Genomic DNA, 18749 nt, shown 5'->3' with positions numbered 1-18749 from the left:
GGGGATAAAGAGGGTCTTTTTCAGGATGGCAGCCGGTGACTAGTGGTGTGCCTCAATGGTCTGTGTTGGGACCACAATGTAATTTACAATGTACATTAATGATCTGGAAGAAGGAATTGAAGGTACTGTTGCTAAGTTTGCAGATGATACAAAGATCTGTAGAGGGACAGGTAGTATTGAGGAAGCAAGGGGGCTGCAGAAGGATATGGACAAGCTAGGAGAGTGGGCAATAAAGTGGCAAATGAAATACAATGTGGAATAATGTGAGTTTATGCACTTTGGAAGGAGGAATTTAGGCACAGACTTTATCTAAATGGGGAAATGCTTAGGAAATCAGAAGCACAAAGGGACTTGAGAGTCCTTGTTCACGATTCTCTTAAGGTTAACGTATAGGTTCAGTCGGCAGTTAAGAAGGCAAATGCAATGTTAGCATTCATGTCAAGGGGGCTGGAATACAAGACCAGGGATGTACGTCTGAGGCTGTATAACGTTCTGGTCAGACCCCATTTGGAGTATTGTGAGCAGTTTTGGGCCCCGTACCTAAGGATGGATGTGCTGGCCTTCGAAAGGGTCCAGAGGTGGTTCACAAGAATGATCCCTGGAATGAAGAACTTGTTGTACGAGGAACGGTTGAGGACTCTGGGTCTGTGTTCGTTGGAGTGGATGTGGGGGATCTTATTGAAACCTACAAGATACTGCGAGGCCTGGATAGAGTGGACGTGGAGAGGATGTTTTCACTTGTAGGAAAAACTAGAACTAGAGGACACCATCTCAGACTAAAAGGACGATCCTTTAAAACAGAGATGAGGAGGAATTTCTTCAGCCAGAGGGTGGCGAATCTGTGGAACTCTTTGCCGTAGAAGGTTGTGGAGGCCAAATCCCTGAGTGTCTTTAAGGCAGAGATGGATAGGTTCTTGATTAATAAGGGGATCAGGGGTTATGGGGAGAAGGCAGGAGAATGGGGATGAGAAAATATCAGCCATAATTGAATGGCGGAGCAGACTCGATAGGCTAGTGGTCTAATTCTGCTCCTATTTCTTTTGGTCTTATGGTCTTATAAGAGGGGCTGGGGTGTAAGGTATTGCGGAGGGTGAATGCCTCAACCTTGTGCGAGAGGCTGGGGTTGATACAGCTAAAGATTGTGCATAGGGCGCACCTGACGAGGTCGAGGATGAGCCGATTGTATGTGTGGGTGGAGGATATTTGTAAGCGTTGTGGGAAGGGCCCAGCCAATCACGTACATATGTTCTCGTCCTGTCCAAAGTTGGAGAAATTTTGGGAGTCATTCTTTAGCACTGTGCCGGAGGTCTTGCATGTGGATTTAGAGCCCAGTGCCCTGGGGGCCATATTGGGGTGTTGGACTTGCTGGAGTTGCAGACAGGAGCAGATGTTTTAGCCTTCACCTCGTTGATCGCTTGCAGGCGGGTTCTGTTGGGGTGCAGGTCAGTTTTCCCACCCTGTGCCTTGATGTGGCTGGGGTTCTAATGGAGTTCTTGTACTTGGAAAAGGGGAAATTTGCTCAGACGGGCGGGGGGGGGGGGGGGGGGGGGGGGGGTTCTATAAGAACTGGGGTTTGTTTATACTACATTTCAAGGACCTGGTTGCCGTCAGCTGCTGGGGGGTGAGGGAGTGGTTAACTTTGCAAATTCATTGGTTACAAAGGTATTTTGAAGGTGGATTTGAGAAATATTTGGCAAATAAATTCTGCTTAAGCTAGATGGGCCAGAACCTTGGACAACTCTGATTGCTGAAGGGAAAGGGTCCTGCCTCGGAATGTTCTGGCTTTAGAAATATTTTACTGCGAGAGTACTTACAGCACAAACTGGAGGTAGCTTTGCCACTAAAAAGGTACTTTATTCCTAATTCCCCAAGGGAGGGGGTTTTAAAACTTAGTGTGCAGACATCAGCAAGCTGTTGTACAATGGGATGCTTGGCATAAAGATCTTTGATATCCTTGGGCTGAAATTACAGCAGAAAACATTGATACAAAGCAGAATCTGACCTTGTGCAGACGAACTGTTTAAGAAATGATCTCGCAGGGAGTGGGAACAATCTGTCCTTCCTCCCCCATGGGTAGCACTTTGACACCACTGCAGTGATTGACAGCTAGGTTCCTTGAGTAGTATAAACAGTAAGGTCTTTTAACACTAACACACTTGAAAGTGACATTTCTCTGAGAGGGAACAGACCAAAAGTAATGAGAATTGGAGGGATAGAATGTTTTAGACAACGCCCCCAGTTGGAAAGTAAGATCCAGGAGGGAGTTCAGTACTCTACACAGTACACTGCTACGCAATTTACGGGGCAAACTCGTACCAAACATGAGCAGATTGCATGGCATTTGTGATTAATTTTCCTTAACCCACCCCACCAAATGATTAGAGCTATTAATGTGCACCATATAGGACTATGTATGAGCTCTTCTTACTTGGTGGTGATGATTTTGGTATTGTTTTACTGTTGATGAAAGTAATTAAAAACCTTCATAATCGCGATAACCAGCACTTCTACGTCACAGGCACAGAAGGAAATATTAAATTGGGCTTTTATTTCCAAAGACTTATCAGACTATCATGGCCCAGTTTCCATCGTACACATTCCCAGACAAAGAATTTGAAAAAATATCAGGTTCAATGTTAAATGGGATGTCAATGTTAAATAAACATTACAAACTCTATTTGCTGGAAAAGCTGATCCGAAATATACATTGAGATTTGTCTGACTTTTCTACATTTCTTAGCGTCTGGACCAGGCCCTTAAGGATCACCTTAAACAATGAGCTCTTTTACCAAGCTCCTGGTCATCTGTCCTAATATCACCTTATGTGACTTTAGCAAAAAAATTCCTGTGTAGTGCCATAGACAGTTTTCAATGCATTTAATGCATCAGTAAAGTGACCATACACGGATTTCAAATGTAACCTTTGCGATTCACATTCCAGATGCAAGTATGTGGTTTCCATAAACAGCAGAATGTGGGTGGAGCTTCCCTCTTTTAATTGACCGTGAGTGCCACCGCTGCACCAACCAGACCATCTCTTGTCCAACATCACCCCTGGCTCAGGGGACAAGTGGCCCGAATATAATCCAACTCTCAGGTGTTCAAGGTTCCCAGCCCTCACAAATTCTGCCTGCCTCCCACAAGAAAATATACTGCTTCATGTTCAAATTATTTCAGAAATGAGCCACATAACACAGCAACTGCGCCTCACAGCAATATCTGCATGTGAAGCGTTGGTGGTGTTGCTGAGACACATAAAAGTGACCTACAATCATGTCTTTGAGCATTAAGTGCTTCTCATTAAGTAATGTTACAGGACTGCTGCTTCCATTTGGTGCCACTAGAGGATGCTAGAGTTGAGAGTTCTTCACATACCCACACAGTCTTTCTTATTCCAGTGGAGTTTGTAGCTGCCATTCGGGCAAGAGCATTGGTAGCCTCCCAGTGTATTAACACAGCCATTCTTGCAGCCACCATGGTTCATGCTGCATTCATCGATATCTGAAAAAAGACACAAAGTGAAAGTGAATTGGCTCATATTAAGAATGTCCTGATCTGACACAGTTAAGCTAACTTTAGGTTGCTTTTTTTCTGTGGTTCCCAGGTCATCACTATTGGCATGACAGCGGCTCTGGGTACCTCTTCCACTTTGTCCCCTCAACAGCAGAGTTCGACAGCTGAGTGTGTGATGATGCAAAGTTGCGTGCGACCTCCACCCCCCTCCCTCCACAAACACACATCTTGACACTGGATTCCAGGGCTGTGGCTCATCTTTTTAATGCAGTACCACAACTTCCAAAGGTCCTAAGTGGAAGCTTCTAGGGAGTAGGATTGGTAGAGGGGTTGCAGCAACCAATTTGTCTGTACCGAACAAAAGATTTTTCAGATTTGCCACATTTGCTGCATTACTTTATGGTAAACATTTAAACATCTGACCTTAAATTTAACCCTGATGCAGTCCCTGATTGGCTGTAATAGGTCATGATAGGTGCTGTATAAATTCAAGTCTCCCTATTATTTCTCATGCTGTGTGCTACTAGTTAACTCTATATTATGATTAAACTGAAAAGTAATCCTGGAAACATGAACTCTGGAGAACAATGGTTTGGATTCTCCTGTCCTCCAGCTGCACGTTTCTTGGCCGCGAGCTGTTTGCTGGTGAAGGGATTCTCTACTCCTGCCACTTGTCAATGGAATTTCCCATTGAAACCACCCTATGCCGCTGGGAAACATGCTGGCGGGGGTGCGCTAACAATGGGAAAAGTGAATCCCAATGACCAGAGAATTCCGGTCAATATCTCTTCTTAAAGGTGCACTAAATCCATGAAAATCCAATGTACTGACATACACCGTATTGAACATCATCCTGGCATCTGAGCATGAGGTGTGAAGGTAATAATGCTCAAATTTTCTTCCTGGCCTTACTGTGCAAAGAGGTGATTTGCCAAACATCATTCATCAAGTCAATGCACCTTTATCCCTTCAGCAACATGCATTTCCCCACAAATCCACATAAATTAATTGGTCGCAACATTTATTTGTAGAACAGTTAGTGATATGCAGATCTTGCTTCTATTTCCTGAATAAAGATGTTCCGAAAGAGAACATGCAAACTGTGGTGGTGCGTGAACGTCAAGAGCTCATTGGCACATCGGGCTCGTGCACTCGTGCATTCTATCACGAGTCATACAGTTTGTCTCTCATAACTGGGAAATCAAGTCCCTCTCTCAGCTGGGGAGCGATTTGGGAAACAGCATCCTGGTCAACTGACCAACAAGAAGTGAGTAAAATTAGGAGGGCAAATTTGTCTTCATAGGTGCTGAACAAACTGGTTACAAAACAGCACAGGCACAGAGGGAAGGACCTGCTAAGAATCAGTCCAGAACCAATATCCTTCAAGACGACTTCCCTCATCAAAATATCCAAATGCTGTGTTGCAGTTGTCAGCGAGTGGTGTTTACAGCTGCTACACACAAGCTGTATTACTCTTAGCAATTTACCAGGGCCTTGTTGTGGTTTCTAGGCAACAATCTAATGACCTAGGATCAGATGAGTGGCAACACCATTGACTCATTATTCCGTTCCGCAAAGGCCAGTTTCTGGTAAGTGATATTTGCTCGATTTTGGGCCTAAAAATAATTCCCTTCCGTGAGCATGTAGCCATGGCAACAACTTCAAAACAGTTTCTACCTCAGTGCCTTGAGGAAGATGGAGATGAAAAGAGGCTGAAATGATGAAAAAAAGGGGAAATTAATACTGAGTAACCCATTTTTTTTAAATTTGAAAACTCAATATGGAAAGAAAAATGAAAGGTTCAAACAATGAAGAATTTAAAGGGAAAAAGTGACTGCAGGGAAGGGAAAAATTAAAGGATTAGAAAAAACAAATAAAAAAGAAAGAATGCACCATTTCATTAATAAAATCCAATGTCAACTTTAATTGAAAGATTAGAAGCTGTTAAGTAGAAGTTAATGCACTCCAAAACCTGAGGCTACTGGCAGAGGGCCATCAAGTCTGCAGTTACATGAATATGAGCATAAACCACATAACAACAGGGACGTTTCCTAGCTCTCCACAGCCTGCAGCATAGTAAGATGTTGAGCTTCATCTCTGTTCGATAATTTTTGAAGGGGTCAGTGAGGGAGGGGGAACGATTGTCGGAGGAAACAATTGCTTCTGATCTGCAAGATGTTTTTATTCCACAGTCTGTAATTCACTCTCCATATTCACTGCAGAATTCTAACACTCCTCAAACACATCTTGTTTGATAATTGATCGTGTGAGGCTGCTGTGAGCTCCAGACTATGTTGAAGGCATTTTCTCTTCACAAACAGACACACACACACGCACGCATACACTCACTCACACACACTCTAGTTAATAAATGGTTGCTTGAGGCACATTTTGGTTTTAGTTCGTGGAGCTCTGCTTTTATTTTTGGTACTGTAATAGATGACAATGAGCAGTTTTGGAGTGAAGAATTACTGTATATGGAGCTGGCATAGCTCAGTTGGCTGGACAGCTGGTTCATGATGCAGAGCGACGCCAGCAGCACGGGTTCAATTCCCGTCCCGGCTGAGGTTATTCGTGAAGGCTCCGTCTTCTCAACCTCACCCCTCCCCTGAGGTGACCCTCAGGTTAAATCACCACTAGTTAGCTCTCCCTCCTCAAAGGGGAAAGCAGCCTATGGTCATTGGGCCTATGGTAACTTTACTTCACTTTACTTTAAATGTCAGCATATAAGTTGACTGTGAAGCCTCGAAAACCTCTCCAAAAACGGGGGTGGACCTAAATGCTTCGTAAAAAAGTAAACCGCCGGCATGCATGTGAAAGGTCACCATTTTGAAATGGCTTCTTCGTATAAGGGACTGGTATGGGGAATCTGCAATTGTGGGGTGGGCGTAGCATGTTGTCGCTGAAAAGGGGGCTTGGCTTATACTTGAATAGGTGGAAAAATATGATTTTTGGGACCAGAAATGGGGGGTCATCTTATACGCCGGGTGTAGCCATCTGGGATGGCCACTTCCAACTAGGTGCAGAGGAACGCGCAAAGCCTGGTGGGTAAAATGGACAAGCCAAGACTCAGGCAGGCTCAGAGCCTGAAATGCTTATTTGCAAGCAGGCGTCCAGGCGGTATCGAAACTCCGTCCAATTAGCATTGTAATAGGGCCGATTAGCATTTGATGGCCCATCCTCACCAAAACAAAGGACTGGTACTCGAGCGACTGGGACAGTCCCAGACACTTCGGCGCCACTCCCTGTTCAGGGGACATGGGGTCAGTGACCGCTTGGGACACGCCTAGCCATTCAGATCCGCGGCCACTTATTAGTTAAGGAATCGAATGGCGTGATCAGGGATCACCCAATTAGTAAGGCCCAGATCGAAGGACCGCCCAAAAGAGCGTGAACCCCCCCCCCCCCCCCCCCCCCCCCCCCCGCCCCGAGTATAAAAAGAAGAGTTTGCCATATGTTCGCTCTCTTTTGGCCTTGGTACCCCGGTCACGGCCATCGCCAACTGCAGCAACACCAGAAGCGAGTCCAAGTTCAACGCCCACTACCAGACGGATGAGCCCAGCTGAGCAGCAGTTACTCCTTCGAACCCGAGAGATCCAGAATTGAACAGCGGCCACTGTTTTCTGACCTGTCTGGTGCCCAAAGTAAAGTACAGGTTGTCTTAGTCGATAGGTGTAGTTAACTAGTAGTGTTTACGTTACATGACTAATTGTGTGCAAATAAAGTACCCTTGATCTTGAACTAACTAGCTGGTGTTTGGCTCTTTGATAAATAGCCAGTTGAAACTTGTGGTGGTATCATTCGATACCTGGCGACTCTAAGCATTCGGACATAGATAACATAGCAAGGAGGCAAATTCACTGATTGCCATAATTGGAACAGAGCCACAGAAAGACAGAGTATTAAAAGAATCGGCAACACGGGTCAACGTCTAAGCCACAATTTATGGCATGTAGTGACAACCAAATTCAACGAACCTGAGCTAGCCTGAGGGCCGATGTTGTGGCCTTCGCCTCTCTGATTGTTTGGTGGTAGTTTAAGGGCATGATCTGCACAAGGTGAGATATCACGCACAGAAAGGGGCAGCGTCGAACGCTCTTTCCTCTCTCCTCTTCAGCTGAATGTCATATACCTCGGAGCAAGTGCTGTGCTCTAATGATGAAGACACTGAGCAGTCAGTGCTGGTCACCATGAATCTTGACAGTTGCTCTGTCGAGTACTGCAGGACTCTTCCAAGGTGATTTACAGTAAATGTATTTCTTCAGCATGCCTATGGTCTGCTCGATCACATTCCATGCTGCAGCCTGGTTTTCTTTATGTTGCCAACAGGTGCATGGGTTACGCACCAGCGTAATGAACCACATGGACAGTGGATGGCCCTTGCCTCCCACTAGCCATTCTCTGCTTTGCCATGGTAACCCAAAAGAAGATGGTACAGCAGAATGTTGTAGAGTGAAGGCATTATTGTACAGTGGTTAGCACTGTTACTTCACAGCACCAGGGTCCCAAGTTCGATTCCCAGCTTGGGTCACTGTCTGTGCGGAGTCTGCACGTTCTCCCCTAGTCGCCACACTCCGGCGCCTGTTCGGGTACATTGAAGGAAAATTTATAATGTCCAAATGACCTATTAGCACATCTTTCGGGACTTGTGGGAAGAAACCGGAGCACCCGGAGGAAACCCACGCAGATACAGGGAGAAGGTGCAGCCTCCGCACAGACAGTGACCCTAGCCAGGAACCAAACCTGGAACCCTGGTGCTGTTTCTACCATCACTTCTACCATCACTTCTACCATCGCTTCATTGCAGTGTTAATGTCAGCCTACTTGTGACAATAATAAAGATTATTATTATTATTGCTACCCGGCTGCTACGCAACTAGACATTGACCGGCATGATGCACCAAACGTGGTTGAACACTAGCTGGACGTTGATTGATTTTAATCCCTTGAGGTTGCTGCACATCACAGAGTTGGCAGGCAACTGCAGAGTACGGTGCATGCAGTCAGTATGCCCCTACCCCAGGGGGGTAACTCGCTCATTCTGCTGGTTTCGCTCTCAAAGGAGGAAAGGAAATATATTCAGCTCTCTTGAAACATAGCAGCTCAGTGACCTCTCACTTTGCAACAGTGGATGGTGAACTCCGAGATGTTGCCAATATCCAGCACCAGCCTGGAAGGTGCCCAACGAATAATAGCTCGTGGCCACAGTCACTTTTACAGCCACGGGCAATGCCAGCCTCGCCCTGTTCGGAGGTTGCAGGTGTGGCTGCGGCAGGTGCCACCTTTCACTGAAGGTCTGCTGAGTGAAGTGGAGACGCCTGACACACCATTTGTTCATGTAACTCAGGCAGGGTAATTGCTCCCTGAATATGTTGGTGTCGATATGACCTCCTGCTGGGAGCCCTTCTGCTCTTCCCACTTCAAGCAGCTTGTTCAGCTCATTCTCCTCGTCAGGCGCTAGTCCAAGGGCGATGGAAAATATTGCGTCCATGGCTGGCAGCAAGTGTCTGTGCAGGAACTTTGAAGTCAGGACATTGTGCTTTAGCAGGCACTGTGTCATTCCCTGAGACTTCAGCAACTTCAAACAACTCTGCAAACCACCGCACGCTTCTACAATCACAATAAGAGCCAATGGGAATTATCAGCAATTAATTGCCTGAAAGTAACCGATGATACCATTAATACGGTTGAAGGGCAATCTTTCCTGACATTGAGTGCATGCTCAGTTTAGTGGGGTTAAGAGAGTTGACCTTCAATTTTGCAGTACTGTAATCCAATCAGAGTAACACACTGATTGACGTCATGATCCACCATTTTTGTGTACTTCTGACTAGTGCTCCCTGCAAATACCAACATCCTCACCAAAATCAAACAGCACTTTTTTTTTCCTGGGCCACAGCGGGGAACGCCCACGGAGGCTGCACTCCGTCGCATTTCCTGCACTGAGGAGCTCCGCACATCAGTACAGGAAGAGATCGGGGCGCCAGCCCCTCTGCACCCCACCTCTTTTGGGCGATGCTGAGCTCAATCCCCAGCATGGGCAAAATGCCACCTGAGCACCTTGACAATGCCAGCCGGTCACCCTGGCAGTGCCCCTGTTAACCTGCAGTGCCACCTGGGCACCCTGGAAGTGCTAGTGTGCCCTGGTGGCACAGCCAGAGTGCCAGGCTGGCAATACCACAGTGCCAGGGTGCCACCCTGCCCAGAAGTCAACCGCCCAGGGGTCTCCGATCACCTGGGAGACCCCCTTCTCACCAAGTACTATTCTGCCTGGTCCCCGTTTGTGGGGAGCAGTGCTAAATAATGCCCGGCCGAGATCTCCTCAGCAAGGCCTGTAGATCCCGGGTAACGGTTAAATCAGGCATCAGCTGGTTTAGCACACAGGGCTAAATTGCTGGCTTTAAAAGCAGACCAAGGCAGGCCAGCAGCACGGTTCGATTCCAGTATCAGCCTCCCCGAACAGGCGCCGGAATGTGGCGACTAGGGGCCTTTAACAGTAACTTCATTTGAAGCCTGCTTGTGACAATAAGCGATTTTCATTTCATTCATTTCATAATCACTTAACTATGCAAGTCTGCAACCCACAACATCTCGCGAGAACTCGTTAGATCTCACGGGGCGTAATGACCTTCGGGAATTCTGGAAGAGGCCTTTTGCGGGATGTACTGGCCTCATCCCTTTCCAATTCTGGTGGAACACGGCCAGTAAATCGCGTCCTGTGGTCCTTAAACATTGATGCAACACCATCCATCTTTTGCCTAAGGTATTAAACTGGGTCCCCCATTGCCACTCTCCAGTGAATGCAAGCAATCCCATGGTTCAATTTGAAAGAAGAGGAGGGGAGTTCTCCCCACTGACCTGGGTAATATTTATTCCACAATTGAAACAATAGCCATATGAATATTATCACATTGCTGCTTTTGGTGGCCTCGTTACCTACAGTACCGTGTGAATTATACTTTTAAAGTAAAGGCCCTTCCCGTTGATTCCTTTACTTCCCATTTCTTTTACTTTGTCATCATCACTTTGATCCATGGATATTTAATAGAACTATACCTTTAAGTTGAGCAGAGGAAGTGAGGAACTCAAAAGGTACAAAATAGTTTACTGTGCTATTCGAGGTGTAACTTTTTAAACAGCAGAACTCAGACTTTCTGGTACCTGAGAGATCAAGGGATTCAGTTCGATTGGTTGGCTGGTGGCCAATTAATTGTCCAACGGGTAGGGGCTAGATTCTCCACGGCGTCGTTAAAACTGTGGTCTTTTCCAGTCGAAAAACTGGCGTGTGACGGCCACAGATTCACAGCCCTGCAGGGGGCTAGCAAGGAGCCATCGTGGAGCTCGCAGCTCCAGCTACGGCCCTCCCCACTTCCGGGTCAGAGGCCGCACATGCGCATGTGCACGGCGGCGACCTCCAGCAGCCGCGCCATGCTCCATGGCGGATTCAGACCGTGGACCTGGACCATGGAAATAGTGCCCCCAATCAGCCGCATGCCCGACCCAGACCGCCCGCATGATAAAGGCCCAGTCTCGTATGAGGGTCCCCCTGCCCTCCGATTGGCCCGTCCCCGACCCTGGCGGGCGTGGGCAAAGCCCGCAGCCGCCTCGCGAGTTTCCTGAACGGCTGGGACGATATTAGAAATACGCCGTTGGGAATTTGTCCGGTTGGGGGAGGAGTATAGAGGGGTGGGCCTCTGGCAATGGCCTCAGGTTGGGAATTTGTCCGGTTGGGGGAGGAGTATAGAGGGGTGGGCCTCTGGCAATGGCCTCATGTTGGGAATTTGTCCGGTTGGGGGAGGAGTATAGAGGGATGGGCCTCTGGCGATGGCCTCATGTTGGGAATTTGTCCGGTTGGGGAGGAGTATAGAGGGGTGGGCCACTGGCAATGGCCTCAGGTTGGGAATTTGTCCGGTTGGGGAGGAGTATAGAGGGGTGGGCCTCTGGCAATGGCCTCAGGTTGTGGATATTCTGCACCGTGTACTCCCACGATTTCATGCAGAAACGGAATTCTCCACCCGTTGCCAAAGGTGATTTCGGCGTCGGGATGCGGAGGATCCAGCCCTGGATTCTGCCTGGCCACAGGCGCTGATCATTTTCGTCCCCGGTGGGATTGTTTTCAGAGAACCCAGGAAGGGATAGTCAGATCCTGGACGCTGAGAGAAGAAGCTGTGAGCTGCTGTCTGTCTCGCTCTTTCTCCAGATATGCTGCCTACCTGCTGTTTTCTGAACCTGAACAGAGGTCTTGACACCTGGATGAATCCACAGTGAAAACCATTACAGATTGAAAGCAAAAACCTCCAACTGAAGGTCTTGACTGAAGAAAGGTGTACTGGAAGACATCCATCTGAAACAGAGATTCTTATGCTTTTTACTTTGCTTATTATTTTTCTTTACATCCCTCTTTCCCCTCTGTGTTTGTCTGTCTGATATGTGTGTAGAGGGTGGGGGCAAGTTAAAGAGGAACTAGAAAATAGTGGAAGAGTTGTATTTGCTGCTTATTCACACACAGTTATTGCTATTCATAAAAACAATTGTGTTTAAATTTACAAACCTGCCGACTGTAGTTATTGGACAGCCAGAGACCAAAGACTGGATATTTTCTAAGGATTAATAGCTAATTTCAATTGTGTTGCAGCTCTGAGTCAAGTGGTGCTGGAATTGACTGTGCACTGGTCCAGGATGTCATAAACACAATAAAGTGCTTTGGGTCCTTTTGTGGCTGTGGGAGGCTGTATAAACGCTATTTTTTTTCTCCAGACAACAGAATTGAAATATTACTTTTTTTATTCATGGGGCAATGTCACATTCCCTTTTTAAGATGTTTCTCACCTTTCTTTTCTTTATCCACATAGAACACACTCCTCTCTGCTGTACAGGGAGGGTAGATGGATGAACTCTTCCCAGGTCACAGCTCTGATTATTAAAAGCACCAACTCTCCCATCATCAATGTAATTCAACAACAAGTTGCATTAATAGAGCGCCTTTAACATAGAGAAATGACCCACAGTGCTGAGAATCAAACTCTTCATGTCGAGAGACACAAGGTCAAACATGGCTCTAGACACTCTGTCGCCCTGTATCTTGGCGACTTTGATGCAGTCCCTCATCCTATCACTGCTAGGTCATTTTGTTTTCCAATAACCTTATCACATGGCTCTGCATGGTCTTCATTCTAAACTTCTAAAGAATAACAAAAAAGCCAAAAGAATCAAAACAAACAGTTCTTTCGCCAATGCATGCTTACTCAAATGATGCCTTGTCTTTGATAATTCAACACGATCTCATTTTAATTAGCCCCTCACTCCAGCCTTCCATTTTCATTCATTATTTCCTCCCATGGGTTACACACCATTCCCTGGATAGCCTGACAGGGTGTACATCCAGATATCCGGCTGTAGCAAGCACTGAGCAGATACAGACTCATGGCACAGATTCCTGCTTTGCCCCTCTCCCTGCCTGTGGGCAAACACTTGACTTCTGATGGACCTCTTCCATCCTGTCTGTGACAATTGAAAAAACATTTCCCCCTTCCCCAGCCGAAGATCCCATGTCATAACCTCACCATTGATTTAAAACAAAATCATTGCACTCCACGGCAATTGGGAGAGCATCACTGCCCATGGTATTAAACAACAGTGTGGAGGTTTGATGAATTTCACATTTCAGCCATACCTTTGGATTGGGTTGGGGAGTGGGGGGCGGGGGGTAAGCACAAACAGAGAAGTGAAATGCTTCACTAGAAGGTTAGGAGAGATAACCTAGGGTTGCATCATACCAACAATCCCTGCATCGAACACTGACAGTGTGTTTATTGTCATCTCAACCAGTTAAGCTAAATGACACAGGAAACTAAAAACAGATGAAATGGAGGGCAAGAGAATTCCATAAGCATAAAACAGCAATGAAAGCAGATGCTAACCATTACTGATATGTCACTCAGGGCAAGATAGCAACAAGAAAATCAATTATGTATGCATTTTAAAAGCCACATAATGTAAATTCCCCCCACAAGATAAATCTACTTGCTATGACGTCCAGCTACCTTGTTTTAATTAATCATTTGTAATTAACTGCAAGAGAAAAGAAATCCAAATTGGGAACAAAAAAGCTGAAGATGAAAGTTGCAGGAAAAGCCGCGGTCACAATCAGCATTGTTATGTAACTGAGGTGAAAAAGAAGACATGATCTCGATGGATTTCAGATTCTGGCCTCAGGTACAGATTTACCTTTGCTGTACTAACATTAAAAATGAGTGGAGTCGGAGTCCGGGAGTCCAGGAGGGCACCCATTCCAACTCAACCACTTTTCTCATTTATTTCCATCGAAGCAGACAACCTGGAAACCACCTCAAACCTGCCAGCATTTCCACTCATTGAGACTAATACCCATCCAGACACAGGTACACTCTCCTGAAAGGACCTTTGCACAGTGACCAGGAACAGCAGCTCCGGCTGTTTTGCCCTCTTCCCAAGCTAGGAATGCAGAGATCGATCTTTGTGCCCCATCCCCTCCCCCAACCCCCACAGCACAGATTTCAGATTAAACTCAGACCATCCTTACCTGTATGGATTCATATTACACTTGATTTGGAACAGTTATCCACCAGGCAAGAGGGGAACTCGTCTCTAACCTCTTCATCTGAACCAACGTCAAGTTGCTAATAAAGGGTTTCAAACAGCAACTAAAAATGTGACACTTTTTAAAAATAAAATGATCTTCACAGCACTTCCGCCATTCCTTGCCACTATTTTGGATCAAAATACTAAATACGACAAATGCTGGAAATCGGAAATAAAAGCAGAAATGCTGGAAGAACTCATGCGGTCATGCAGCATCTGTGTAAAAGCAGGATTTGCTTCGTTAAAGTGACTTTCGCAACCCCAGAATGTCCGAAATGAATTTATCTTAAAGGATGGTCACTGGTGTAATGGAGGCAACTAACATGTACAGAGTATGTTCCACAAACAGCAATGAGATCAAAAGCCGTGTGTACCATTTACAGGAACTCACCAAGACTCCTTGGACAGCACCTTCCAAATACACAACAGCTGTCACCTAAAAGGACAAGGACAGCAGACACATGGGACTACCACCACTTGGAGGTTCACCTCCCAGTAACTCAGAAATATATCGACGTTCCTTCGCTGTTGCTGGGTCAAAATCCTGGAACTCACTCCCTAACAGCACTGTGGATGTACCTACACCACTGGAACTGCAATGGTTCAAGAAGGCTGTTCACCAACACCTTCTCAAAGGTAAATAGGGATGGGCAATGAGTGCTGGTCTAGCTCCTGATGCCCACATCCCGTAAAAATGTATTAAAAAGATCAGATAATATTTTCTCCTGATATTGGTTGAGACACTAATTTTGACTGGGACACCAGGGATAACTCACCTGCTCTTCTTCAAAAGAAGTGCCATGGGGTATTTTAAATCAACCTTGGAAGACAGATGGGGCCTCAGTTTAACGTGTCATTTGCAAGACAGAAAGAGAAGCAATGATTAATGTTTCCTCAGAAGTTAATTTTCTTCTATTTGATGTGATTGCTGTTTGCATCTTTTCTCTATTCACCTTTAGTGCCATCTGCTTCAATTCTCCGGTTTGATTCTGTGTTCACGAAAACATGTTTTCACAGCATCCCTTATCCTAGTAACTCTCTTCAAATCACACTCTTTCTACCGTGTTCTGACAAAGTGCCACTTCCCTGAAACATTAACTACACTTGCCTCTCCCCAAAGGTGCTGCACAACCTGATTCCAGTATTAGCTTTTCATTTCACTACTTTAAATGTTGGAAGTCATGGATAGTTCTGCTTTGTGCCCACGGGCCCACATGTCCAGTCAAACAACCTGCTGATAGGGCCATGATAAACATCACTGCATCTGTCTGGTATCTGTTACACCAGCTAAAGCATGCTTTAGCAATTCAAACAAAACAAAATGGAGGATCAGGCTCAGCTTCAGTCTCACTGAAAGTAAAAGATCTCAACAAGGTTAATATTTCTGTTTAGGTCATGTTTTACTAAAAGTCTGTGTGACTGCAAATTAAAATGTCGAGGATATTAGGCGATTGGGTCTACTCTTGACCTATTTAATCCCAGTACATAGATTGTTGCTGTTCCTGATACACCCTACCTCACACTACCTTCACTGCTCAGAATGCAGTTGTTCAAGTACGTGTCTCACCACCAGCAAGACAAGGATAATGGGATATGGGCATGACTCCTTGGGCTTTCCAGTAACATTCACATCCTGAGAATCAATAAAAATAAGTACCTTGATTTCTGTTGATTGACCCCCAGTAGCAGGTATGTTTCTGGTAGTGAGCCCATTATGACAAACAGATCATCTTTGCTCTGGCAAAACTCACTAGTGATGGGCCACAGCACAACACCAGCAAAGGCTCGAGATCCGGCTGCCCACCCAGACAAGTGTAAGCAGGAGGGAAAACATAGGCTTGAACTTTGGTTCCCAATTGGCAGCTCTCCAAACCGGACCTGGGAGAAAGTTCTTCTGGATGTTGGATTTTCGGTCCAGTGGGACAGGTGCCGCCGGTATGAGTGCGGAGGCTGCCTGGTCTAGAGGTGCCTGCCTTAGTGCCCCGGCACTTCCAAAACAGAAAAAAAGCAATAAAAAAAGCCCTCCACCCCTCACCCAGTCCTCATGCCACCTCATGCCCTTGACCCACCCCATAGCCGCCCAGTCACTCCATGCCAACCTAGTCATCAGCCCATGGCCTTTCATACTCCCCATGTGAACTTATGCTCCCGAGCCACCCCATCACCTTTCACGATCCCTATGCCAACTTAGTGTCAACTCATGCCAACTTATGTACCCACATCCACCACCTTTTGTCCTTACCCCTTCCGTGTCAATTCATCCAGTATCCACCATGGGCAGACATAAGGACTCACGCTGAGATTAAACAAATAAAGTTCTACATGACTATTGCAGACTTTATGTTTAAAAATCACCCGATCATAGAAACCCATTCACTCGATTTGCATTCCTCTAACTACATAATCCCATATGAAATTAACATATCATTTGTGCTTGATCTCTTATAAAACAAAAAATTATTCAAGTGTTTAATCCCTTATAAACAGAGGCACTCAAATTCAGTGGCCCACTTCAAAGAGTCTATAAACACTTATAACTGTCAATCAAACTGTGAACTGGCAGGTATCCCACTGTGATGATGGAAGGTTTTGAAATCAGTCATGCAGCACAAATCCAGTACGGATAACTCTCAGGTTTATGTCAACAAGGAGAGTGAAATAGCAAACAATTATTTTTTTTTAAAAACACACCAAAAAGTCTCTCTCAAAGATTTAAGGGCAATCATTTTCAGTAGCTTGCCAGCTTGAGGATCACTTTTGACAGTTCCCTTTGACACTTTTACAGTTCCTTTTGACTGTTTATTTTGACACTTTTGACAGTTGCAATGAGATAATGCATGTTTTACACACATTCATGTTCATTTTTTAACAATCCCAAAAGGCACTTTACCTCTCCCAAATGCACCTGACCTCACCCAAAGGGCACCTGACCTCTCCCAAGGGTTTGGACCATGGGGACCTTCTTCAAAAGGGACCCCACCTCTCCAAAGGAATCCACAAAGAAACCCTCACTAGACCCATGAGGATACGTAGATCGATTTCCCTGTGGGACTCATTAGGAACGAGCAGCTGGGGCTCGTAAACGCACCCTTTAAAAGCCTGCCCGGACTGGGATTGACACTTCCAGTCATCCTGACTGGACTTAGGAGTCATAGATGTTTACAGCATGGAAACACGCCCTTTGGCCCAGCTGGTCCATGCTCCCAGTTTCAATCACTAAGCTAGTCCCACTTGCCTGCATTTGGCCCACATCCATCTAATCCCACCCAGCCCATGTACCTGTCTAACTGCTTTTTAAAAGACAAAATCGTACCTGCCTCTCCCACTGCCTCTGGCAGGCCTGCTCCAGATGCTCACCATCCTCTGTATGAAGAAATTCCCCCTCTGGTCTCTTTTGTATCTCTCCCCTCTCACCTTAAACCTATGCCCTCTCGTTCTAGACTCCTCTACTTTTTTTGAGTTGTAAAGGCTGTGTTGTGACCTTTACTTTACATGAACTAAATAAATGTTGTTTAATTTACCTTCTCAAATCTCCTGAGCTTTTATAAGCAGCTACTTTCAGGAAAGGCACATCGTAAATCCCAACCTGTTCCCATTTCCACCTGTGAAAATAGTATATGCCATGTTTGGGAGCGGGGCTTCCAGACTACGGCCTCCTCTGTCACTGCAACAATCAGGGCCTTAATGTTTAAAGAAGAGCGGGCAGAACGGTGGCGCAGTGGGTTAGTCCTGCTGCCTCACGGCGCTGAGGTCCCAGGTTCGATCCTGGCTCTGGGTCACTGTCCGTGTGGAGTTTACACATTCTCCCCGTGTCTGTGTGGGTTTCGCCCCCACAACCCAAAGATGTGCAGGGTAGGTGGATTGGCCACGCTAAATTGCCCCTTAATTGGAAAAAATTAATTGGGTACTCTAAATTTAAAAAAATATATATTTAAAGAAGAAATAGAATGCAATTCCTGCTGATTCCTTTATTTCCCATTTCCTTATTTTTGCTGTTGTCATTTTGACCCATGGATGCCTAATGGACATATCCCTTTAAGTTGAGCAGGGGAAGAAAGGAACTCAAAAATTACAAAAGAGAACGGTGCTAACTTTTGAACAGCAGAACTCAGACTTTTTGGTACCCGAGAGATCGGTGGGACTGGGTTCGATTGGTTAACTGATGGCTAATGAATTGGACAATAGGCCGTATTCTGCCCGGTAACAGGCGGTGATTAGATCCTGCCTGAATAGGACAGTTTTCGAGAGCATGGGGAAGAACAGGTGGAGAAAAAAACAAAGGAGAAAATGCTGGAAATTCTCAGCAGGTCTGGCAGCATTGTAGGGAGAGAAAAGAGCTAACGTTTCGAGTCCGATGACTCCTTGTCAAAGCCCTGGAGTTGGGAGTCCTGGATACTGAGAGGAAACAACCTGCTCTCTATTCTTTCCCTCTCCAGGAAAGCTGCTGTATTTCTGAAACTGCAGAGACCTGAATGAATGTACAGTGAAAACCATTCCAGGCAGGAAACAGAAAGCCTCAAACTTAAAGCCTAGATTAAGAAAGGTTCTAGAAACAACCATCTGAAACAAAGACTCATCTTTTACTTCCATTATTATTTTTACACCCCTCTTCTCCC

General features: G+C 45.8%; 1 protein-coding gene across 2 annotated transcripts in view; it reads right to left on the bottom strand.

Annotated features, from left to right (window-relative positions):
• Window positions 1–18749, bottom strand: part of scube3 (signal peptide, CUB domain, EGF-like 3) — a 413853-nt gene that overhangs the window by 65937 nt on the left and 329167 nt on the right. For both annotated transcript variants that reach the window (XM_038819916.1, XM_038819917.1), the window contains one exon: window positions 3376–3501. In XM_038819916.1, the coding sequence (XP_038675844.1) occupies window positions 3376–3501 (126 nt within the window). The remainder of the gene's footprint in view (window positions 1–3375; window positions 3502–18749) is intronic.

The sequence above is a fragment of the Scyliorhinus canicula genome, chromosome 15 (assembly GCF_902713615.1).
Source record: "Scyliorhinus canicula chromosome 15, sScyCan1.1, whole genome shotgun sequence".
Classification (NCBI taxonomy): domain Eukaryota; kingdom Metazoa; phylum Chordata; class Chondrichthyes; order Carcharhiniformes; family Scyliorhinidae; genus Scyliorhinus; species Scyliorhinus canicula.
The sequence above is the reverse complement of the archived record's forward strand: the minus strand, read 5'-3'. Positions and strand labels throughout refer to the sequence as shown.